The sequence below is a fragment of the Panulirus ornatus genome, chromosome 2 (genome assembly GCF_036320965.1).
Source record: "Panulirus ornatus isolate Po-2019 chromosome 2, ASM3632096v1, whole genome shotgun sequence".
In the NCBI taxonomy this organism is placed as follows: Eukaryota; Metazoa; Arthropoda; class Malacostraca; order Decapoda; family Palinuridae; genus Panulirus; species Panulirus ornatus.
Genome location: NC_092225.1, coordinates 103,083,713 through 103,111,002, shown reverse-complemented (window position 1 = coordinate 103,111,002; position 27,290 = coordinate 103,083,713). Strand labels below are relative to the sequence as shown.

General features: G+C 42.5%; 1 protein-coding gene across 1 annotated transcript in view; it reads right to left on the bottom strand.

The window, feature by feature from the left end:
* Nucleotides 1–27,290, bottom strand: part of LOC139752485 (uncharacterized) — a 160,993-nt gene that overhangs the window by 35,894 nt on the left and 97,809 nt on the right. Inside the window, exon 2 of the mRNA XM_071668316.1 lies at nt 19,048–20,356. Coding sequence (XP_071524417.1) covers nt 19,048–19,090 — 43 coding nt within the window. The 5' untranslated portion in view covers nt 19,091–20,356. The remainder of the gene's footprint in view (nt 1–19,047; nt 20,357–27,290) is intronic.

The following is a 27,290-nucleotide window of genomic DNA, read 5'->3' as shown; positions in this document are numbered from 1 at the left end:
TGGAACGACCCACCCCCTCATACTGCTCATGGAACGACCCCCTCCCTAATACTGCTCATGGAACGACCCACTCCCTCATACTGCTCATGGAACGCCCCACTCCCTCATACTGCTCATGGAACGACCCACCCCCTCATACTGCTCATGGAACGACCCCCTCCCTCATACTGCTCATGGAACGACTCCCTTATACTGCTCAGGGAACGACTCCCTCATACTGCTCATGGAACGACTCCCTCATACTGCTCAGGGAACGACTCCCTCATACTGCTCAGGGAACGACTCCCTCCCTCATACTGCTCAGGGAACGACTCCCTCCCTTATACTGCTCAGGGAACGACCCCCTCATACTGCTCAGGGAACGACTCCCTCATACTGCTCATGGAACGACTCCCTCATACTGCTCAGGGAACGACTCCCTTATACTGCTCAGGGAACGACTCCCTCATACTGCTCATGGAACGACTCCCTCATACTGCTCATGGAACGACCCCCTCCCTCACACTGCTCGAACACCTAGCTCCCCTCATGACACAGACCCTCGGGATGTACACAGAACATCTTCACTTCAAGGTCGACTGTGTTATTCCAGCAACGTTGACCTACGAGAAATATGAGAGGTCAGGTTATACAGGAATTGTATACAAACAGAGTCAAGAGGACTATGGCAACAGAAACTTGATGAAATATGAAATTATAACTAAATTATAGAAGGAGACATAGTGGAAAGATCTATAATTCCTACCTTCTTGAGAGATGCTGTCCACACTTCACTTGAGGAAAGAATTTAAGTTATATATATTATATATATTTTTTTTTCATTTTGCTTTGTCGCTGTCTCCCGCGTTTGCGAGGTAGCGCAAGGAAACAGACGAAAGAAATGGCCCAACCCACCCCCATACACATGTATATACATACACGTCCACACACGCAAATATACATACCTATACATCTCAATGTACACATATATATACACACACAGACACATACATATATACCCATGCACACATTTCACAGTCTGCCTTTATTCATTTCCATCGCCACCTCGCCACACATGTAATAACAACCCCCTCCCCCCACATCTGTGCGAGGTAGCGCTAGGAAAAGACAACAAAGGCCCCATTCGTTCACACTCAGTCTCTAGCTTTGTGTGTGTGTGTGTGTGTGTGTGTGTGTGTGTGTGTGACTAAAAGAAACATATTTTCCTTAACTAAAAACGTTCGTAAAATCAAGAAAATCCCGGGACATGAAAATTGCCAATTCTTCTTATGATTACCTGGCAGACAATTAACCTCTCCCAGAAGACGTGCCCGTCCGCCCTGACCGCCACAAAGGTCAAGCCAGGTCATGACCCGCTGCTGGCAAGGCAGTGTTGCCATAATGGGCTTTTCACCTCACTGGCAGAACATGATCACTCCAGCTGTGAAGGATTTCTATTTTGGGCCAAACTGTTTTTGTGTTCGGGAAATTATTGCTAGTTAAACATTACAAATTAACCCTTTACCCACGACGGTACGACCCTTGAACACGACGGTACGACCCTTGAGCACGACGGTAAGACCCTTGAGCACGACGGTACGACCCTTGAACACGACGGTACGACCCTTGAGCATGACGGAACGACCATTGAGCACGACGGTACGACCCTTGAGCACGACGGTACGACCCTTGAGCACGACGGTACGACCCTTGAGCACGACGGTACGACCCTTGAGCACGACGGTTCGATCCTTGAGCATGACGGAACGACCATTTAGCACGACGGTACGACCCTTGAGCACGAATCCAGGTCACATTTCTGTCTATCGTACCGAAAGGTCGTACCACCGTGTTCAAGGGTCATACCAACACGGTCAGTTGTCGTACCGTCGTTGTCATAGGTCGTACATACGTGCCTGAAGGTCGTCCTGAAAGAAGTAATAATGTAAAAAAATACGAACTTAAAAAACTTCAAAGTAATAAAATAGAAAATGTCTGACGTAAAGTTGGACTGCAAACATCACTATGTGACACTCACGACGCATTACGAAGTGTGTGTGTGTGTGTGTGTCTGGGTCTGTGTGTCTGTGTGTGTGTGTGTGTGTGTGTGTGTGTGTGTGTGTGTGTGTGTGTGTGTGTGTCTGTGTGTGTGTGTGTGTGTGTGTGTGTGTATGTGTGTGTGTGTGTGTGTGTATGTGTGTGTATGTGTGTGTGTGTAAATACTTTTGCATGTATGCATTATGTATTGTGCATATGATAATCATATTTATATACATTACTTCTTGTTTATTCTCTATGTAAATTCTGAATGTAAATGCCTTAATAAGTAAACCATTGCTTGATGCTGTTGACCGTGTGTACGTACATCAGTACACTTCATGTACGTTTATAAAACTTACATATACACATGATGTACATATATGTATACACACCATGATACATAATGTTTGATACCGCTATGCTTTAGTGTCATGTATGAGTTACTAGTTTGCCTAGACTCATACATAAGTTACTAGTTCATCTAGTGTTATACACAAGTCACTAGTTCATCTAGTGTTATACATAAGTCACTAGTTCATCTAGTGTTATACATAAGTCACTAGTTCATCTAGTGTTTTACATAAGTCACTAGTTCATCTAGCGTTATACATAAGTCACTAGTTCATCTAGTGTTATACACAAGTTACTAGTTCATCTAGTGTTATACACAAGTTACTAGTTCATCTAGTGTTATACACAAGTTACAAGTTCACTCTAGCTAGTGTCATAGGCATGTTACTAGTTCAATCTAGTATCATACTAGTGTTTCCTCGTTCTTCCTAAATACACAGATCATTACAGTGTTCCACACTGTTTTATTTCCAACACTGTAATCTTTGCACTCACATCAATGTAAACCAAAAATTTCCAACAATGTAGAATTATTGCATATATTTCCAGCAATATAATTCATCTACTTCTATATAGTGTTACCTTTGTATTTCCAACAACGCTACATTGTATTCCTTGTATTTCCAACACTGTATTTCTTTTATTTCCTCTACTGTATCCTTTGTATTTACAACACTGTATACCTCGTATTTCCAATACTGTAGTTTTGTATTTATTACACTTTATTCCATGTATTTCCTACAATGGAAACCTTACAATTTTTACACTGATTTCCTTATGTTTCTTAAACTGTATTCCATATATTTCTTCCACTGTATTCTATGCATTTACTACACTGTATTCCATATATTTCCTACACTGTATTCTAGGTATTTCCTCTACTTTATTCCTTGTATTTTCTCTACTGCATTCCATATATTTCCTACACTGTAATCCATATATTTCCTACACTGTATCTCTTGTATTTCCTTCACTGTAATTCAAATATTTCCTACACTGTATATCTTGTATTTCCTACACTGTATCTCTTGTATTTCCTACACTGTATAGAGTCAAGCTCTGGTTTTCTCGGTGTTGTTCAAGTGGTGTTGTAGTGGTGGTGTTGGGGATGGTGTTGTTGGTGTTGTAGTGGTGGTGGTGTTGGTGTTGTAGTGGTGGTGGTGGTGGTGGTGGTGGTGTTGTAGTGGTGGTGGTGTTGGTGTTGTAGTGGTGGTGGTGGTGGTGGTGGTGGTGTTGTAGTGGTGGTGGTGTTGTAGTGGTGGTGGTGGTGGTGGTGTTGTAGTGGTGGTGGTGTTGTAGTGGTGGTGGTGGTGGTGGTGTTGTAGTGTTGGTGTTGTAGTGGTGTTGGTGGTGGTGTTGTAGTGGTGGTGGTGTTGGTGTTGGTGTTGGTGTTGGTGGTGGGACGATGAGTAGTGGGAACTGCCCCAGTAATGGAACCAAGGTTCAACAGGTCGACCCACCCAGCCCACAGCTGGTGTTTGTAGTCCACCTCTCTCTCTCTCTCTCTCTCTCTCTCTCTCTCTCTCTCTCTCTCTCTCTCTCTCTCTCTCTCTCTCTCTCTCTAAATCGTGTGCGCGCGTGCACACGCGCTGGGAGAGTAAGAAACAGACACAAAAAAGGCCACATTCGTTCACACTCAATCTCCAGCTGTCATGTAATAATGCACCGAAACCACAGCTCCCTTTCCACATCCAGGCCCCACAAAACTTTCCATGGTTCACCCCAGACGCTCCACATGCCCTGGTTCAATCCATTGACAGCACGTCGACCCCAGTATACCACATCGTTCCAATTCACTCTATTCCTTGCACGCCTCTCACCCTCCTGCATGTTCAGGCCGCGATCGCTCAAAGTCTTTTTACTCCATCTTTCTTAAGAATATATATATATATATATATATATATATATATATATATATATATATATATATATATATATATATATATATATATATATATATATATATTTTTTTTTTTTTTTTTTGGCTTTGTCGCTGTCTCCCGCGTTTGCGAGGTAGCGCAAGGAAACAGACGAAAGAAATGGCCCAACCCACCCCCATACACATATCTTGATTCAATCCACTGACAGCACGTCAACCCCGGTATACCACATCGCTCCAATTCACTCTATTCTTTGCCCTCCTTTCACCCTCCTGCATGTTCAGGCCCCGATCACACAAAATCTTTTTCACTCCATCTTTCCACCTCCAATTTGGTCTCCCTCTTCTCCTCGTTCCCTTCACCTCCGACACATATATCCTCTTGGTCAATCTTTCCTCACTCATTCTCTCCATGTGACCAAACCATTTCAAAACACCCTCTTCTGCTCTCTCAACCACGCTCTTTTTATTTCCACACATCTCTCTTACCCTTACGTTACTTACTCGATCAAACCACCTCACACCACACATTGTCCTCAAACATCTCATTTCCAGCACATCCATCCTCCTGCGCACAACTCTATCCATAGCCCACGCCTCGCAACCATACAACATTGTTGGAACCACTATTCCTTCAAACATACCCATTTTTGCCTTCCGAGATAATGTTCTCGACTTCCACACATTCTTCAAGGCTTCCAGAATTTTCGCCCCCTCCCCCACCCTATGATCCACTTCCGCTTCCATGGTTCCATCCGCTGCCAGATCCACTCCCAGATATCTAAAACACTTCACTTCCTCCAGTTTTTCTCCATTCAAACTCACCTCCCAATTGACTTGACCCTCAACCCTACTGTACCTAATAACCTTGCTCTTATTCACATTTACTCTTAACTTTCTTCTTTCACACACTTTACCAAACTCAGTCACCAGCTTCTGCAGTTTCTCACATGAATCAGCCACCAGCGCTGTATCATCAGCGAACAACAACTGACTCACTTCCCAAGCTCTCTCATCCCCAACAGACTTCATACTTGCCCCTCTTTCCAAAACTCTTGCATTCACCTCCCTAACAACCCCATCCATAAACAAATTAAACAACCATGAAGACATCACACACCCCTGCCGCAAACCTACATTCACTGAGAACCAATCACTTTCCTCTCTTCCTACACGATATATATATATATATATATATATATATATATATATATCGTCCATGTCTTGACATACAGACTTATCAATCACATATTGTCAGTCTATTGTCTGTCTGTCTGTCTCTCAACCGTGTGCAAGACTGAGTGTGTGTCCTCAGTGTCGTAGTGCCTGGGAGGGTAAGCTCTGCTCTACAGTTCATGGTTCCATTATGATCAACGATACACACACCACACTGTTGACTTTCCATCAACATTTGCATAAATGAGTTAGTCCGTGTGTGTGTGTGTGTGTGTGTGTGTGTGTGTGTGTGTGTGTGTGTGGGTGGGTGCAAGGAATAATTCTTAACAAAAGAAAATGGTTTTCATTCCGCGAAATAGGAAAGAAAATGAAAGTATATTTTTTCTTGGAAATGAATTCTGAAACTTTGATAACGTGGCTGATGGACAGGCTTCTACAACAGGCGTGTCTACAACAGATATGTTTACAACAGTGGTATGTCTACAACAGGTATGTTTACAACAGTGGTATGTCTACAACAGGTATGTTTACAACAGATATGTCTACAACAGACATGTCTACAGCACGAACCTCTACAACAGATATGTCTACAACAGACATGTCTACAGCACGAACCTCTACAACAGATATGTCTACAACAGACATGTCTACAGCACGAACCTCTACAACAGATATGTCTACAACAGACAGGTCTACAGCACGAACCTCTACAACAGATATGTCTACAACAGACATGTCTACAGCACGAACCCCTACAACAGATATGTCTACAACAGACATGTCTACAACAGATATGTCTATATTAGGCACCTCTACAACAGATATGTCTACAACTGGCACCTTTATCCCCTTTGCCTTTGTACAATGGCACTATGCACGCATTCTGCCAATCCTCAGGCACTTCACCATGAACCATACATACATTGAATATCCTCACAAACCAGTCAACAACTCAGTCACCCACTTTTTTAATAAATTCCGTTGCAATACCATCCAACCCGCCGCCTTGCCGGCTTTCATCTTCCGCAAAGCTTTCACTACCTCTCATTCTCCCTGACCCTTAGGGCATTACGTATTTGCAGTCCAGAGTTTATTGATGATGAGTTTGAGAAGATATATTCTATTGGATCTAAGTTAAAATACCCTAGATCTTTCATTGATAAATCCCTCAAGTTAGCAAAGAAATCATTTTATAGAGTTGAGCTCAAACCTCCCATTGACACCAAGAATCTTTTAGTTCTCCCTTTTAATAATAATTTCACTTTGCTTCCCATGTTGCTTAAATCCTTTAATGTAAATGTTGCCTTTAGCAACAATGATACTATAAAGAATATCTTAATCAGGAATTCACCAGAAAATTCTCTTGGATGCAACTATAAAGTGCCTTGTGGAAACTGTGATAGATTTTATGTTGGTCAGACTGGTAAGGATCTTTCTGTTAGACTTAAGCAACATAAATATAGTATAAGAACGGGACAAGAATCAAATGCCTTGTTTAATCATGTTAAAAACTATGATCATTGTATTGACTGGAGTAACGCCATCTCAGTTATTAACTCTAACTTTATTACCAAGAGAAATATCATTGAATCTTCTATTGTTAGATACACAAAGAATTATAATCTTAATATTAGTGATGGTCTATACAAATTAGATAACTTTATTGTTGATAAGATTTGTAAAATGGTAAGTTTATGAACGCTCGTTGTATGTTTTGGACAATCACATGTTTACCAAATGGCGTCCTAGCTTCGCCTCTTCGATGTTTATCAACTGACTGTTATATTTCTCTCTTGTGTCTCCCCTGATGATGTGTTTATTACACGAAAGTGCACTTGGGAACTTTTCGTGTTTCATTTTCCCCGTGGACTCATAGGGATATCTTGATCACGCGCAAAATTGTGATCCTTTCCAATATATATATATATATATATATATATATATATATATATATAGGAGAGAGATTCACGCCAGCGACCGACAGGAGATGGGTAAAGGCGAATTATACCCGGGATAACTTTGCAGTAACGGATGGTCTACGAGACCCCGAAAACGAGACCGCGAGAGCGAGACCTCGAGAACGAGATCCTGAGAGCGAGACCCCGAGAGCGAGACCTCGAGAACGAGATTCCAAGAGCAAGACTCCGAGAACGAGACCTCGAGAACAAGGCCCCGAGAACGAAATCCCCGAGAAAGAGGCTTCGAGAACGAGACCCAGACCTTGAGAAATAATGGTAACTTCAGCATCGTACATCAAGCCAAGATCAAAATGTTCTCCTCAAGTTTGGCCACTTCAACTACGGAAGCACAAAGAACTCATAGAGAAAGTCCAGAGGAGGGCGATCACGAAGGTACAGAACTTAAGGGGGATGAGTTATAAGGAAAGGCTGGAAGCCATATTTCTCCCCACCTTGGAAGAGAGAAGAGTGAGGGTAACCTAATCACAACCATCTTTAAGTTATCAAAACACTTCAATAACGTGAACGGTGAACAGTTCTTCGAGAGATGTAGAAATGGAGGCACCAGAGAACATAACATGAAATCAAGGAAGAACATTTCCAGGGGGTCAATGTGAACAAGTATTTTGATAACAAGAATCCTGGATCAATGTTATAAACTGAAAGAAAATGTGATGAATGTGGACAACATACAGGAGTGTACAGGACCCCTACGGGAGTAGGATTCCCTCCCTGTACTACACACACACACACACACACACACACACACCCAGGCAACTGACCCACACCAAGACGTAAATAAGACATCTCCTCCAGTGACTCACGCCCCTTGATTCACCCTACCATGACTCACTGTGACTCACTGTCCACCTCTTAGTCATACACGCAGTTTCACAACCTTCAGATAAGCTCGACAGCAAACAACTTAAATATCAGTGTTGTATTTCATGGAATCCTTCACGTGGACACTGATCACTGCAGAACCAAACAGATGATTGCACACCGTAACTATAATGGTCAACAACGCTAGTGTGATGATCAACACACTTGATCTGATGTTTACGTTATGACCTAAGCTTTTGACAGATGTAAAATGGGCTTCACCACAGAGAAGAGGCGATCATATATATATATATATGCATTTATATATATATATATATATATATATATATATATATATATATATATATATATATATATATATATATATATATGTATGTATGTATATATATATATATATCTTAGAAGTAAATATTTATCTTTATTTATAACAAAGATACAATTCTTACACCAGCCTTAATTAAAAGAAATTTGCATAAGGCATTGTGGAGTAATGAGTTAATTATATTCATTCTCTGTCAACAATATATGGTCTCTATTGTCTCGCATGGGAGAATAAAGAGCTATACGAGTATAAAAGTTGCCCCTCTGTACTATTTAGAGTGTTTTTCAACCCTTATAACCAAGATATATTGTGTGGACGACATGATATAATCACTTCGGTACGTATTCATGTGTACGATGTCTAGTTTCTGGCGTACGAAGTTGTATTCTATTGTTTCTGAAGTAAAAAAAAATATAAATCAGAGGTTCAGAAACCAACTCTTTGTGCTGGGTATAAAGCCAGACCATCAATTTTTCTTCGTGCGACCTCGCGAGGGATATCACTGGTCCGGTGTGGCGAAGTGGGGGGGGGGTTCGAACGGGTGGCGTTAATTAGTGTATTATTGGTAATCTGGCACCCGCCTCCTCCATTAGCCAGACGCGTTTTTTGTTCCCCTGAAAAAGATGCCCGTTTTCTTTGCCCGGCGCCAGGGTCGCCTAATTACAACTTAGGGCTTTGAGATCAAGGCTTTCAGTCGTCTTTATATAATATATTTATTTCATTCATTTCACGTGGATGAAGTACAAATTTTCATTAATATGAGGTAAGTCTGGCAGGAATAAATGATGGAGAAGAGGGTAACTACAGAAGCTTTTCATGACCGCCTTAATCAAACATTAACAAATTCGTTTTAGGGGGATCGAGAGAAAACGGACACTCATTTGATTATATAACGTTACCGTTATATGAAAGACTGCCTCGTTGTAGCGGGGGCGGGGGAGGGGGGGGGGGGGTATATCCTGTATGGCGGGGTAGCGACGGAAATGGATGAAGGTAGCAGGTATGAATGTATACATATGTATATATGCATATGTCTGTGTATGTATATGTATGTATACGATGATATGTATATGTATGTATATGTGCGTGTATGGGCGTTTATATATATATATATATATATATATATATATATATATATATATATATATATATATATATATATATATATATATATTCTTTCTTCTTTCTTTCAAACTATTCGCCATTTCCCGCATTAGCGAGGTAGCGTTAAGAACAGAGGCCTGGGCCTTTGAGGGAATACCCTCACCTGGCCCAATTCTCTGTTCCCTATTTTGGAAAATTAAAAAAAACGAGAGGGGAGGATTTCCAGCCCCCCGCTCCCTCCCCTTTTAGTCGCCTTCTACGACACGCAGGGAATACGTGGGAAGTATTCTTTCTCCCCTATCCCCAGGGATATATATATATATATATATATATATATATATATATATATATATATATATATATATATATATATATATATATATATATATATATATATATATATATCCGGAGTCTTCATACAAGAGGTAACACAGAAAACGAGAAGTCACCTTCATTGTGGCTTAACATTATCATCATCAGCGGACGGGAAAATATACAGTGTCGTTGTAAAGGTTTTCGTTCTAGAAGGGATCACCTTACCCTGCTCCTTCATGGAGCGCAATCTCGAAGCTGCAAGAGCCTCATAAAGGAGGAGTGTAAGGTTAAATAATGAGAGTAATAATGATAATGATAACAATAATGTTATTAGGAGTAATAGATAGTATTCTTAGTAATAATAATAATGATAATAATAATAATAATAATAATAATAATAATAATAATAATAATAATAATGATAATAATGATAACGATGATAATAATGATAATAATAGTTTTCAATAATCATTAATACCATTATTATTACTGTTATTATCATTATCATAATTATCATTATTATTATCATTAGTAGTAGTAGTAGTAATAGTAGTGGTAGTAGTAGTACTACTTAGAGTAATAATGGGGAGAAAAACAGAGAAAAAAAGTATGATAAAATCATCATGACTGCCAACGTACTACGTGAATATTTAGAAACTTCCAAGTATAAGTGAAACACGTTTCACTCAGCGTTACCAACACCCAGTGACACACGTTTCGCCCAGTGTTACCAACACCCATCAAAACAGACACCATACATGGTGATCAAACTCCTTTATATATGTCTCTGATTAATCTACCATCACTACGGATTATCGATTGATTAAATCCATAATTCACCTTGATTATCAGTTAATGAAACACTTGATTTATCATGATTATCAACTGATCAAGTACATCGTGTCTTTTATTTAATCAATGCATAATTTGCCGTGATTATTTTGATCAAATATAATTTTCTGGGAGGGTCGTACCCGCGGGTCGTCAGTGGGAGCGGGTCATTCATCGATGGGTCGTACCAGCGGCTCGTTCCTGGGAGTCGTACCAGCGGGTCGTTCTTCGATGGGTCGTACCAGCGGGTCGTTCTTCGATGGGTCGTATCAGCGGGTCGTTCTTCGATGGGTCGTATCAGCGGGTCGTACCAGCTGGTCGTGCCTGGAGTCGTACCAGCGGGTCGTTCCTGGGAGTCGTATCAGCGGGTCGTACTTCGATGGGTCGTATCAGCGGCTCGTTCCCGGAGTCGTACCAGCGGGTCGTCCCTGGGAAGGTCGTCCTTGAAGATCGTCCAGTCGTCCCTCGGCCTGTCCTACGGGGGTCGTCATGGTAGTCGTTCCTCGTGTCGTTGTCGTGTCGTGTAGACGAGTCGCCAGATTCTCAATGTGTTCTAACGCACAGACAAACACGTACACATACACAGACACACAGACACAGACACAGACACAGAGACCTGCGTTGTCTGTAATGCGATGTGTTATGGTAATTTTGATATGAATTATTGATTTAGAATATACTTCACATCCTTTCAATAAGAAGTGTGATTGCTGCTCTTAACCTGGGTGACGTTTTCTGTGATCTTGAGAACACAGCCCCACATCCTCCCCTGCCCACGTCACACTCGCCTGGAGAATCCGGGTTCATGCACCAGCGTTCGTGACGCGTTCTGCAGCCTGGATTACATATCCCCTGCAGGCCTGGCTGGCTTGGCTTACCGGAGGGTGAAGGTGTGTGTGTGTGGGGTGTGGGGGTGTGGGTATGGTGTGGGCGGGTGTGTGTGAGGGGAGGTGTGGGGGTGTGGGTGTGGTGTGGGCGGGTGTGTGTGAGGGGAGGTGTGGGGTGGGTGTGTAGAGGTTGGGTTAGCTATCAAGCTCCTACATCCGAGGGAATTCGACTTCAGGTACACGAACGGGCGAGATGTAAACACAGAGCTTGGTGGCTGGCGGCGATGGGCGAGAGAGAGAGAGAGAGAGAGAGAGAGAGAGAGAGAGAGAGAGAGAGAGAGAGAGAGAGAGAGGAAGACTGACTCGACTCTTGTCCCACGTAATAATGACCTCCAATTTATCATACGAAACATTAAAGTATGATAAAGATCTCATGGTAAGACATGATGAATATTCTATCTATATTGATCTTCATCACAGTAATATTCACTGATATTCCTCACTAGCAAGATCATTTCAGCTTCAGATCTTGAACACAGTGTGAGGTTCGTGGCAGTTTCCCCTCCCCACCTTCCCCTTCTGAATTACCATATGTGATCCAGTGGTCTATGATGCCCTGCAAACTGCTGCCGGTTGTCCAGTGGGATCATTTGACCTCCAAAGGAGACTACGAGAGGAAAGGAGGGTCACCGGAGGTCTACAACGGAGGCAGTGTGAGGGTCTAACGGAGGCAACGGTAGTGTGGCAGAGTCAAAAGACGTCAAACAGAGATAATAGACTTCTAACGGGGTGAAAAAAATACAGTGGAGACAAAGAACGTCCAACGTAGCCAAAGGACGTCCAACGGAGCCAAAGAACGTCCAACGGAGACAAAGAACGTCCAACGGAGACAAGGAACGTCCAACGGAGTCAAAGGAGGTCCAACGGAGACAAAGAACGTCCAACGGAGTCAAAGGAGGTCCAACAGAGTCGAAGAAGGTACATCGGAGACAAGGGACGTTCAGCGAAGGCAACAGAGGTCCTAGAGAAGACCACCAGACTTCCAACGGAGTACAACGGGTCTAACGGAGCACGACAACGGAGGCCTGCAGGACGATAGACCATCAGGCATAAACTACACAGGAAGACGACACTGCCGGTGGAAGCCATCACGCCTGGCAGTGCTCGCCGTACCTGGCATTCCTGCTTTTATCTCCTCGAAAAACAAGAGCGAGAGATCGTCTCCCACAAGCAAGGGAGGAGGACACAAGACCCTCGCGCAGGGAAGGCTCAGCTCCTACTGCCTCTCAGGGGGACAATGACTTAAGCGAGGGAGTGTTGAATGGCGCTGTCTTCCCGTCGCTGGGAATATTCCCAGGAGGAAATACATATTCATGACCACGAGCGAGGCCACACACGCCACCCGCCATGTATACATCTCACTCTTATAAGAATGTGTTAAAGTGACATCAAGTATACATTGTACCCGATTGCAACAACCCTGTGTGGATATGTTCCAATACTTCACCAGAACAAAGGAAATTTATATATATATATATATATATATATATATATATATATATATATATATATATATATATATATATATATATATATATATATCAGGACCGATTTCTATGAGTCGTGGTGTTAACTCTGGCCTTTCTAATGTTCGTGACGGCCCAAAGCTGCGCCACTTCCAGTACCAGGGAAGTGTAGAAGACTTCGCCTGTATAAGCTCACACCACGTTTGAATGTCACCTTTAACGAGGCTGTATCACTGGAGGTACGGTCTCGTCAGAGAACTGCTCACTCCAAAGGAGTCTACACATCCCTGCTACTGGTAGGAGCGCAGCCTCAGGCTGCAGAAGCTACTGGAAAGAAATGAAATGTCCTTGGTTAAGTATACGTAAATAAATGAATACACCTCCGTCTCCAGCTTCGCGTGTCTCGCCTTCCACTAACACTTTACACTCCCAAACTTAAGCATATTTCCCAGAAGTGTATCGCCACTTTACACTTAATATCATGTGCGAACCCTTAATGGTGTACTTATACTTAACATATATACCTAACAAGACCACCGACCTCTGTCTTGACCAAGGTATATCATCATATATTCCATGATACACATCGCTGGCTCCCGCCCATCACGAACGCGCCCCCGGCTCGAACGCATATGCAGCTGAATTTATAGTCTGGGCCACGACGGTACGGTCCTTGAGCACAACGGTACGACCTTTGAGCACGACGGCACGACCCTTGAGCACGACGGCACGACCCTTGAGCACGACGGTACGACCCAAAACCACCATCATACGTAAGAGCCGTGCCTTCGTGCTTAAGGGTCGTGCCGTCTTGTTCAAGGGTCATACCGTCGTGCTCAATGGTCGTACCGTCGTGCTCAAGGAACGTACCGCCGTGCTCAAGACCGTACCGTCGTGCTTTAAGGAATTAAACACCAGATTAACAGCAAGAGGACATGAACAGCTGGTGTTCTGTTGACTGGATGATGTGGAGGGGTTGATAATACTCTCCCCCCCTCCCTCCCCTCCTTCCCTCACCCCGTCCCTCCCTCATCCCCTCCATTCCCTCCCACCCTCTTCCCCTCCCTCCCTCTCATTTCCCTCACCCCCCTACAAGGGGAAGAAGGGAAGGTGTCCCCCCTCCCTCCTCCTGTCATGCTTTTCATCCGGGTATGATGCTCTCTCTGTCTCTCTCTCTCTCTCTCTCTCTCTCTCTCTCTCTCTCTCTCTCTCTCTCTCTCTCTCTCTCATCTTTGCTGGTAGAGACAGTCGACTATTCCTACCCACTCCTGGTTTTTTTAAGTCATTTTTTCTGTCGACTTCTTTCTTCTGTTGGAATTACCGTAGCGTGTGCCTCACACACGTTCATGTATTGCAATATAACAACATCTGCATTATGGACAATTCTCTCCAACGATCTTATTCACGATGTGTGAGGCAATTCATCTTTAGGGTGTCATAAACTGTGTATAATTCTATGAACATAAACCGTTTGCGTGTGTGTGTATATATACATATATATATATATATATATATATATATATATATATATATATATATATATATATATATATATATATATATATATATATAGTGAGGTATCGCAAGGATACAGACCAAGAATGGCCCAACCAGCCCACATACACATGTATATACATACACGTATATACATACACACGCACATATACATACCTATACATCTCAACGTATACATACATATACATGCACAGACATGTACATATGTACACATGTACATATTCATAATTGCTGCCTTCATCCATTCCTGTTGCCGGCCCCGCCACACATGAAATGCCACCCTCTCCACCCGCGAGGTAGCGCTATGAAATGACAACAAAGGCCACATTCATTCACACTCAGTCTCTAGCTGTCATGTGTAATGCACCGAAACCACAGCTCTCTTTCCACATCCAGGCCCCGCAGAACCTTCCATGGTTTACCTCAGACGCTTCACATGCCCTGGTTCAATCCACTGACAGCACGTCGACCCCGGTATACTACATCGTTTCCAATTCACTCTATTCCTTGCACGCCTTTCACCTTCCTGTATGTTCAGGCCCCGATAGCTCAAAATCTTTTTCACTCCATCTTTCCACCTCCAATTTGGTCTCCCACTTCTCCTCGTTCCCTCCACCTCTGACACATATATCCTCTTTGGCAATCTTTCCTCTCTCATTCTCTCAATGAAACCAAACCATTTCAAAGCACCCTCTTCTGCTCTCTCAACCATACTCTTTTTATTACCACACATCTCTCTTACCCTTACATTACTTACTCTATCAAACCACCTCACCACATATTGTCCTCAAACATCTCATTTCCAGTACATCAACCCTCCTCCGCACAACTCTATCTATAGTCCACGCCTCGCAACCATATAACATTGTTGGAACCACTATTCCTTCAAACATACCCATTTTTGCTTTCCAAGATAACGTTCTCGACTTCCACACATTCTTCAATGCTCCCAGAACTTTCGCCCCCTCCCCCACCCTATGATTCACTTCCGCTTCCATGGTTCCATCCGCTGCCAAATCCACTACCAGTTTTTCTCCATTTAAACTTACCTCCCAGTTGACTTGTCCCTCAACCCTACAATACCTAATAACCTTGCTCTTATTCACATTTACTCTCAGCTTTCTTCTTTCACACACTTTACCAAACTCAGTCACCAGCTTCTGCAGTTTCTCACCCGAATCAGCCACCAGCGCTGTATCATTAGCGAACAACAACTGACTCACTTCCCAAGCTCTCCCATCCACAACAGACTGCATACTTGCCCCTCTTTCCAAAACTCTTGCATTCACCTCCCTAACAACCCCATCCATAAACAAATTAAACAACCATGGAGACATCACGCACCCCTGCCGCAGACCAACATTCACTGAGAACCAATCACTTTCCTCTCTTCCTACACGTACACATGTCTTACATCCTCGATAAAAACTTTTCACTGCTTCTAACAACTTGTCTCCCACACAATATATTCTTAATACCTTCCACAGAGCATCTCTATCAACTCTATCATATGCCTTCTCCAGATCCATAAATGCTACATACAAATCCATTTGCTTTTCCAAGTATTTCTCACATACATTCTTCAAAGCAAACACCTGATCCACACATCCTCTACCACTTCTGAAACCACACTGCTCTTCCCCAATCTGATGCTCTGTACATGCCTTCACCCTCTCAATCAATACCCTCCCATACAATTTCCCAGGGATACTCAACAAACTTATACCTCTGTAATTTTAGCACTCACTCTTATCCCCTTTGCCTTTGTACAATGGCACTCACTATGCAAGCATTTCGCCAATCCTCAGGCACTTCACCATGAGTCATACATACATTAAATAACCTTACCAACCAGTCAACAATTACAGTCACCCCCTTTTTTTAATAAATTCCACTGCAATACCATCCAAACCTGCTGCCTTGCCGGCTTTCATCTACCGCAAAGATAGATATATATAGATCTTTGTAGATAGATAGATAGATTGATAGATAGATAGATAGACTGATTGATTGATATATAGATAGATAGATAGAGATAGATAGATAGATAGATAGATAGACAGATATACTTTAAAAAATGTATCGGAATCCATGTGTGTGTGTGTGTGTGTGTGTGTGTGTGTGTGTGTGTCACATACACCAGCCACACAGTGGCAGTATCTGGGAATCCCTCGTGCTTAATTATCAGATAAACCAGGAATTTAAGTCGTTTATCTCCACGACAACACTGGCTCCGTCGCCCCACGACGCGGAACGACAACAGAAAACAAGAATCCAGAATAAACGACATATTTGTTATATACATATCCTGGGTCAGGCTGGGGGAGGGAGGGGGGGAGAGGGTCGAGCTTGGGGGAGGAGGAGATAACCCAGAAGATGACATTCTTACCCTGTACGCGTCTCATTGAATAATCTTTATGCTACATAGCATAATGCTGCATAGCATAATGTTGCATAGCATAGTGCTGCATAGCATAATGTTGCATAGCATAGTGCTGCATAGCATAATGCTGCATAGCATAGTGCTGCATAGCATAATGTTACGTAGCATAGTGCTGCATAGCATTAGAAGACTATGATTCTTAACCATATTTTCATCGTTGTATTACAATACATCAGTTGTATTTTACATTTGACGCTTTAAGTAAAATGAATAATATCAGATTTACTTACTGTAATAAGTTGGCTCAGTTCGTAGTAACGTCATATCTCAAAAGCTCACCAGTGTAATTATTGAGATGTTTTGAATATAAACACACATGTGCATGACGCAGGTACAGTGCATTGCATGACCTGCTTACTGGCACTGCTGGTAACCTGTTGTGGCCTCAGGTCAGACTGGTGACCTACCAGTGATCTCAGGTCAGACTGGTGACCTGCCAGGGGCTACAGGTCAAACCAGTGACCTATCAGGGGCAATAGGTCAAACCAGTGACCTATCAGGGGCTACAGGTCAAACCAGTGACCTATCAGGGGCAATAGGTCAAACCAGTGACCTATCAGGGGCTACAGGTCAAACCAGTGACCTATCAGTGGCTACAGGTCAAACTAGTGACCTGCTGATAATGAGGCACATCAGTAGACTCAGTACTCATAGCAAGTGATGAGGATAATGAGATGTACTCATTAAAAGTAATGAGGATAATGAGAGACATCAACAGACCTCATACTTAATAAAGTGCAGGTAAACAATTGTCACGTGGAGGGAAAATGATACACTAATGTCACTATATCTGATGTCTATACTTGATGTCACTATACCTGATGTCACTATACCTGATGTCACTATACCAGATGTCACTATACTAGATGTCACTATACCAGAAGTCACCATACCAGATGTCACTATACCAGATGTCACTATACCAGATGTCACTATACTTGATGTCACTATACCAGATGTCACTATACTAGATGTCACTATACCAGAAGTCACTATACCAGATGTCACTATACCAGATGTCACTATACCAGAAGTCACTATACCAGATGTCACTATACCAGATGTCACTATACCAGAAGTCACTATACCAGATGTCACTATACCAGATGTCACTATACTTGATGTCACTATACCAGATGTCACTATACCAGATGTCACTATACCAGAAGTCACTATACCAGATGTCACTATACCAGATGTCACTATACTTGATGTCACTATACCAGATGTCACTATACCAGATGTCACTATACCTGATGTCACTATACCAGATGTCACTATACCAGATGTCACTATACTTGATGTCACTATACCAGATGTCACTATACCAGATGTCACTATACTTGATGTCACTATACCTAATTCACTATACTTGATGTCACTATACCAGATGTCAGTATACCTGTCACTATACTTGACGTCACTATACCTGATGTCACTATACCTGGTGTCACTATACCAGATTTCACTATACCTGATGTCACTATACTTGATGTCACTATATTTCATGTCATATGCCTGATGTCATTATACCTAATGATTCTTGAAGTCTTCCTCAAGGAAAATATTATTAACTACAAACATAAAATATTCTACACACACACACACACACACACACACACACACACATACACACACACACACACACACACACACACACACACACACACTATGTCTTTCTAAACAGAAAACACAACATACAATACGTCTGGTTTTACAGTTGTAAATGATTCACATGGGTGTTGTTTAGGGGTTCGAACCCACATAGATCCGAGCCTATTTGACTCAGAAGCTTCAAATTCCCGTAAGGAGAGTTCGAACCCATACTACAGGATTCATACTGACTGATAGCATTTTTGATACGCTTACAACACTATTCTATATATATTCTATATATCAAAAACGTATGAAATAAGAGCACTTTAAACTTGAACTTACCCATGACTACCGAAGCGAGAACCAGGATGAGATAAAGCTTCATTTCTGATCCAGGAACAGTTGTCGGTAATTCGAAGCCGTGTTCAGATCCCGAAGTGGCTGGAAGGTGGCCTTTTAAATGTCTCTTGGGATCCCCTCAGTGGAGGTCGACCCTCATTTAGGGATCAGAGAGAGGAGAAAATCACAGTTCAGAGATCCGGCAGTCCGTTTTCTAAACTTTCCCTTCCCCCAACACTTCAGATTTTCATCGTAACGCCGAGAGATAGAACACGGCGAAAACAGAATGTGTTCCAAGCTTTAAAATTACTCAGTTATTAGATATACAATTATCACCGATAACAAAAGACCTGACACTTGTGTTGTTCATACGAGATGATTCAGTCGATCAACTTTCTTTTGAAACAAGACAAAACCAGTTTATTAATCTCACCTTTTGTGATTAATCATTTATAATCAGTGTGTACAATTCTTTAATCTCACAATTAATGTTCAGCTATTGATCACACAATCAAATTTCAGCCATTGATGACAACATCAGATTTCAGCTTTAACTCTCACTCTTAGCTTCTGTTTCAGTTAGCTTAGTTTCAGTTATCTCCGTTTCTGAATTGCTTTTCTTATTTCTAGTTTCAGCAAGCATGACTTCCAGTGGCCTTAGTTCCAGATAGTTTCAGTATCTTATCTCTAATCTCAGTTATCTTAATCTCCGTTTCAGTTGTCTTCGTTTCAGTTAGCTGCAGTGTGTCAGTTTCATGCAGGTTTTCTTTATTTTTCATTATCACTTGTAACTTATGAAATCTGTTTCAGTATCATAATCAATAGTCTTGTCATAAATTAAAAGTTTCCTCTTTATCTTAGTTTCAGTTTCAGTACCCTACACTGAAATCAGTTTCAGTTTCAGTATCCTATACTGAAATCTGTTTCAAGAGCACATTCACAACATTTTCTGTTATCTCATACTGTGAAGTAACTCGTTTCATTAGGTTGTATAATTTCCAGGTTATCATAACCTTGTGTTATCATGGTCTGGTTATCACATGTTTCAGCAATGGTGTTGCTATCAAGATCACAACCTGAGACTCTGCAGTTATCATGTTTCAAATATCCGTTTCATGTAGCAGGTATAGCCATACTTCTAAGATCACACGTTTCAAGCGTCTTCGTCATACTAGTTTCATCACTGGAGTTTCATTGGTCGTCTTTGTCCTCGTGGTGTTGTTATGTAATTCGTGTGATCATACCACAGGTGAAGGTTCCTCCGCCGTTCAGTACGTACCTTCCCTCCTCACGTTCTCTGACGTCGACGCGTCTGGAACGAGTGAGAAAAACATATAATGAATATTGGCAACAAATCTGATATTTTTTGTTGATGTTGATAATAATATTTTCCATATGATTACAAAATAAGGACTTAATTATCATGTTCTGTGACTAGAAATCAACCTAGTAAATATATATATATATATATATATATAGCGTCCTAGCTACGTCTCTTAGTTGTGTATCAACTGACTGTTATATTTCTTTCTTGTGTCTCCCCTGATGATGTGATTATTACACGAAAGTGCACTTAGGAACTTATCGTGTTTCATTTCTCTATGGACTCATAGGAATATACATATATATATATATATATATATATATATATATATATATATATATATATATATATATATATATATATATATATATATATATAAGAAAACGATAGATAAATGGTAAACGAAGATTATATTTAGTTATTCTCCAATACAATCATGCTGCTCCACTTGCACCCAACCCCTCCTTCCCCTCTGCATCGTTGAATGAATTAAATATCAGACGATATCCGACCTCCGGATAAGTCACAATAACAGCACGATTTATCCGGATACCTGACTCACAGAATAAGATATTGAGGTATATTTTCCCGGCGTTGGATTTACTTGGTAAATATCACAGCTCATGTGGGTGAGCCAGGGTTCGAGGAAGCTGGCTTCATGTGTATTGAATCTTTACCAAAGGTTCTGTGTTGGAAGAGATCCAGTGTGTAGAAATATGTATATTGCAAAGCCATATGTTATCATATATATATATTCGCCATTTACCGCGCCAGTGAGGTAGCGTCAAGGAAAGATGACTGAGCCTTAAAGGATAAAATCCTCACTTGGCCCCTTCTCTGTTCGTCCTTTTGGGAAGTAAAACAGGAGGGGAGGATTTCCAGCCCTATACACATATACGTGTGTGTGTGTGTGTGTGTGTGTGTGTTCAGACACCTAACACCAAGATAACAAAGTATCAACATAGCGTGATGATAAAGACAACAGGGCGCTGTGCTACACTGCTGAGGGATTATCTCAGCTGTGCTCAGCATAACTCAGGCTTCTGTAGAGTCATGTAGTAACAACATCACTACAGAATGGTTATCACTGGCGAAGATCAGAGATAATAGATAAGTAAAACCAGACATTAGCAGCTTCGCTCATGATAACTGATTTAGGAAAATATGGAAATGAGTTCTCCAGGTAGAAGGGAGGTGAAGGGTGAAGTGATAAAGATAAGCAAATGGAAGATATAGATTGATAAGGAGAACAGGTCAAATGATAAGAATATTCCTACAAGAAAAATTATCAAGTGAGGTCAGGGACGTGCACACGATTCCAGGTGAGGTCAGGGACGTGCACACATTGTCAAGTGAGGTCAGGGACGTGCACACGATTCCAGGTGAGGTCAGGGACATGCACACGTTGCCAAGTTTCATACATCAGTTAGACTAACAAAAGGTTGATCAAATGTCTGGATTAAGACAGAGGTTGCCACGTACAGACCAGTAAACACCTGCCTGGTGTCTCCCTTTGTCCTTACGGTCTGGAAATGCAACAGAAGCTCTGGAAACAGACCAGAATCTGGGCTGGAAATATGCGAGTCTCAACTGACGAGTTCTTAGTGTCTCTCTCTCTCTCTCTCTCTCTCTCTCTCTCTCTCTCTCTCTCTCTCTCTCTCTCTCTCTCTCTCTCTCTCTCTGCCGTAGTCCATGGTAAGTATAGATGATGATGATGGTACTGGCTAGTGACACAATTGGCATCGCTGCACCCATGGTTGACCAGCGACGTTGGCGCTGCTGGCACCAGCTGTGGTTCCTCATGGTGACTCACAGGTAAAGGTCAGGTCACTGACGTATGTTGACCTACTGAGCACGACGGTAGACGCTTGAGCACGACGGTACGACCCTCGAGCATGACGGTACGACCCTTGAACACGACGGTACGACAATTGAACACGACGGTACAACGCTTGGGCATGATGTCCTCACCTTTGACCTGACCCTTAACGATCAGGTCAAAGGTCAGACCATCACACTCTAAGTGTTATATTCCCGTGCCCAGTGATTGTACTGTCGTTTTCATGGATCGTACAACCCAACTCATCGTACAACCCGCCTCATCGTACAACCCACCTCATCGATGGTTCAACCCACCTCATCGATGGTTCAACCCACCACATCGTACAACCCACCTCATCGTACAACCCACCTCATCATACAACCCACCTCATCGTTCAACCCACCTCAACAAGGTTATCAATGTTGCTCCAGTTATCGACAAATTGGCAACGCTCTTCCAGATCATCCGACACCAGGAACTATGAGTTGGTTTCCAGCGCCGGAGCAGACTGGTGACCAGGCAGCCTTGCTTCACGCAGGATGGATCAAGACGTACAGACAGAGTTCCAGAAGACCTTCCTTCCTCTTCCAGGATTCCAGGAATGTGTTGTGATCACCCTTGTGGATACCATCTTCACCAGGATTCCAGGACTGTGTTGTGATCGCCCTTCTGGAAATTCTCCACACCCGTCGGGCCGACGGAGCCAACGTCGTGGGCGTAACATAATGATGTCATTGACTTCGACTGTGCGTGTTTGCTGGCCCAAGCTGCCACACTTGCACACCTGGATCCATATCAGTCAGCCTTCGGTCCGCTGCAGATGTATCCATAATGGATGTGGCACACTCCAGGCCAGGCAAGGCAAGGCGAGCCTCCGTCAGGGTATTAAGAAACTGTTAGTCGAAATGGAATGTACCTGAGGAGTGTGGTGTGGATGGCCAGGGGGAACTGCTTCCACTTCCAGGAACAGTTAAGGTCCAGAGGACGACCCAAGTTCGAGGAACAACGGTAGACTAGAGGATGACTTCAGCTCGAGGAACACCCATGGACTGGAGGGTGACCTCAATCCGAAGAATAACGGTAGACTGGAGGATGACTTCAGCTCGAGGAGCACCCATGGACTGGAGGATGACTAACACGTACTCTTGGGTGAGCTTCGCTCTTACACGTCTGCTAACCACTCATCACAGGAAGACCCTTGATCATACATACTCCATCATTCTGACCACCTGGATGGTAGGTGTCTGTCCAGTAAGCTGGAATCTTGAGAGACTATGGGAGGTTCCAGGCCACCAACGGCGATCCTCTGATGTCCCGCGGAGATTCCAGCAAGGGGCGGACTGGATAGCAAGGGGAAATAATAAAGATGACAGGGGATGATCCCACCAGAGGTGTGGCGTCCACCTCTCTCTCTCTCTCTCTCTCTCTCTCTCTCTCTCTCTCTCTCTCTCTCTCTCTCTCTCTCTCTCTCTCTGCCTCCCAGAGCCTTACATAAAGCAAGAAGACTCATTTTTCCTGGACGACCTCGTAACTCAGTCAGAGGAAACTGACTTAAGTATCTTGTCGATTTCAATTTATATATTTTCTCTCTCTCTCTCTCTCCATCTCGGGGTAAGAAGCGCACATGGAATATTTCATAAGGTTCAGATTACTTCGACATCTTATGGGGAAGGTGGGCATAGACGCCATTTGTATAGCCTCCCCGTCCCATTTAGATCCCCCCAGACCTCTTCCTAAAGATGATGGCAATTGCATCAGATCCTCAGCGGGTGCCAGCGGCTCCTTATAGCAGGAGTTAATGGCCTGGCCTCCCGGTTGTGGCATCCAATTCTGTAGATGATGATGAACTACCAACATGTGGTAATATTACCCACGGCAAAGTTTAGCAAGACTTGAAAATTTCTCCTCATATTATATTCATTCAATTGATGTTATATATATATATATATATATATATATATATATATATATATATATATATATATATATATATATATATATATACATTGGAAAGGATCACAATTTTATGCATGATCAAGTATATTCCTATGAGTCTACTGGGAAAATGAAACACGGTAAGTTCCCAAGTGCACTTTCGTGTAATAATCACATCAGGGGAGACACAGTAGAGAAATATAACAGTCAGTTGATATAGAATTAAGAGACGTAGCTAGGACGCCATTTGGTAAACATGCGATTGTCCAAGACAGACAACGAGCGTATCATAAACTTATTATGTAGACAAGAAGGTGAATTGTTTAAAAATTCTATCAACAATATAGGTATCCAGTTTGTATAGACCTTCACTGATATCAAATACACTAATATTAAATACTCTAATTATCAAATACACAAAGAATTATAACCATAGGTTATAAAGTGTTGTGATGTGCGTGTGTGTGTGTGTGTGTGTGTGTTCGTCGGTGTGCAGAAAGTGAAGGGCAATTGAGTAGTAAGTGCTTGATATCTTCTTCATGGTGATTATATCTTGGGCATGAAAGGTGTTGGGATATGTTGGAACGGTGTTACAATTTATGTAGTAACGGGTGACGTCTAGAGTGTAAGAGGGAGAGTGTGACTCGCGTTTGTCTGGGGAGTGTGGTTTCTGACGGACGTATGTCCGGTGGGTTGGAGATTAAAGATTGAGTTGAGAGAGCGGCCGCCCAGTGCTTGGTGGGTTACTTGAGTGTGTGTGTGTGTGTGTGTGTGTGTGTGTCATTCCGGAAAAGAGCATTCTTTTCGAAGCGCCCTTGTTTCTTGAGCCATTCATATCATCTTGGACAAAAGAAAAAAGATTGCAAGACTTGAAAAAGACTGAAAACAGAATCAAGACCACACATGTGTACGTCGGTCTTTCCCTCCTCACCAAGTGTCTTACTGTACCGTGCCTAACATGGATCCATGAGGCTTCCATTTCTCCCAACGGTAACGTATCTGGAAAAGACGATGACATTTGCCCAAAAGAAAAAAACTTCGAGCCTCAGTTTAGATGATGACTCTCACTAGAAGCAAGTAAACCTCCATTGTGTACAGCTAGGATCGACACGGCCTCTCAAAGCGACGTTCCAGGTTCCTTGTCTTCCAGTGGAGCCTCCAGTAAACTGACGTCTGGAAAGCTGTCTTGAAGCCTTGCGATACGCCGCCGGTGACCATGATCCTGGCTTCATCGCTGCAACCACGGCCCCGCACAACCCTGTGGACGATTCTTCCAGACCCGCCTTTCCAGGGAACCCACAAGCAAACCGTCTAAGATAAACCCAAACATGAAAGATGGTCTCGACCACACCAGTGTGGATAACTGCTCGCATGAGCTATTTGTTCCAGACTTTCCCCTTGGCACCCATCAAGACCCATAGACTCTTCGAACTGGTATAACCCCTCGCCTTGCCACGCCCATCGACTCTGAACACCAGGTCATCTGCGACAGAGGAGTAGCTGGCCTCTGTGGCCGACTTGCATCGAGTTATAAGAGTAGTGTTGAACGGTACGCCAGACATCCACAAGGTCAGTAACATCATTCCAGGAGGGTATGCTTCCACCAACCGTCCAGTAGAGAGAGAGAGAGAGAGAGAGAGAGAGAGAGAGAGAGAGAGAGAGAGAGAGAGAGAGAGAGAGAGACAGAGAGACAGAGAGACAGAGAACATCCCTTTTTCTCAGACTTGATGCAAGTGGCAAGCACAGTATCTTAGGCCTTAAAGAGGTGCAGGTGACTGGTGCTTCTCTTCTTTCTATACCTGCGCTTTCCACCTTGGCAGACAACTGCTTGGATAACAGCTCCGAAAATCAAGATGATCCCCATGAATTGCGAGAAGGGCAGAGAAAAGCAATATACGAGGTCTAAGAGACATAAAACTTTACTTTATTCTCCCAAATGGATCCGAGATGCTGGAGCCTTGTGGGAAGAAAGATTTACAGTTTCTTAACGAACAATAGCACCCGACACACTGAATCAACCAGGGACAAGCGAGCTTTCTGTTTCAGCACCTCAGCATAGCTATGCATGGAGTGAATCCAAACTGTATCATCACTTCACTTCCCCTGCACAAGGATATGGAGGAACTTAGCACCTCGTAATATCAACATATCAACATCTTTTATTCTAAAGACCTTTGAATGATGTGAAAATCTTGGGAATAAATGCTATTAAAAGCGATGATACCATCATAATCACAATCTCAATTCCAGGGTTGACCATGTATAATAGGGAAAGTGTAATCACAGTAGGAGGTGGTGGCCTGCTCTTTGTTAAAGATCAGTTGAATCCCGCGGTAAGAAAAAAATTTCATGGCCGTTGAGAATGTCAACTTCATTATTGTGGGAATTAAAGATAAACTCCGGAAGAAAATAAGAATAGGACTGTATCATCAGCCCCGAAGCACAGACACCAGAGGTAGACGAACTATCTCATGATCAGTCAGCAGACATTTGTAATGAAAAAGATTCTATCATTGTTGGAGATTTGAACATACCAACATCTAAATGGAAAGAAGCCCTTTCCAGACGTTCCAGACCCACATGGACTCCACCTAAATTTGCCTGATGGTTTCCAAATCCAATTAGTCGATAAACCTACGCGTGACGAGAATATATTAGATCTAGTTCTAACTACAAATGAGGATCTCGTTCATGATGTTGAACTTGGAGAAAAGTTTGGTAATAGTGATCACAAACAAAATACATTTAAGGTCGCTTTCAACATTGTATGTAATGTTGATCATCAGGGCCATCGAGAAAAAAAAAATAACCAATTTCAAACATGCAAATTCTAATGATCATCGCATTGCTCTTCATAGGCGAACCTGGGACGATATGGTTACTGACACCGACATGAACGTAGTTTGGAAAAGCGTCAGTAAAACTTCCAAAGCAGTAGAGGGAACATACGTGCCAATACGTAGCAAACAGTTTATTTCTAAAACGAAGCCGAAGTGGTGGAACGATGAGAATAAAGTGTCTGCTGTCACAAAAGCAGCTCACAAGGAACTCAAGCAGACCAAGAGCCTAACATCAACTTGATGGAGTAAGTTATACGACAAAATAAACGTCAATATGAAGTGGAATTTGCTGAAAATAGCAAAAGAAGCCCTAAGGAGTTTTATG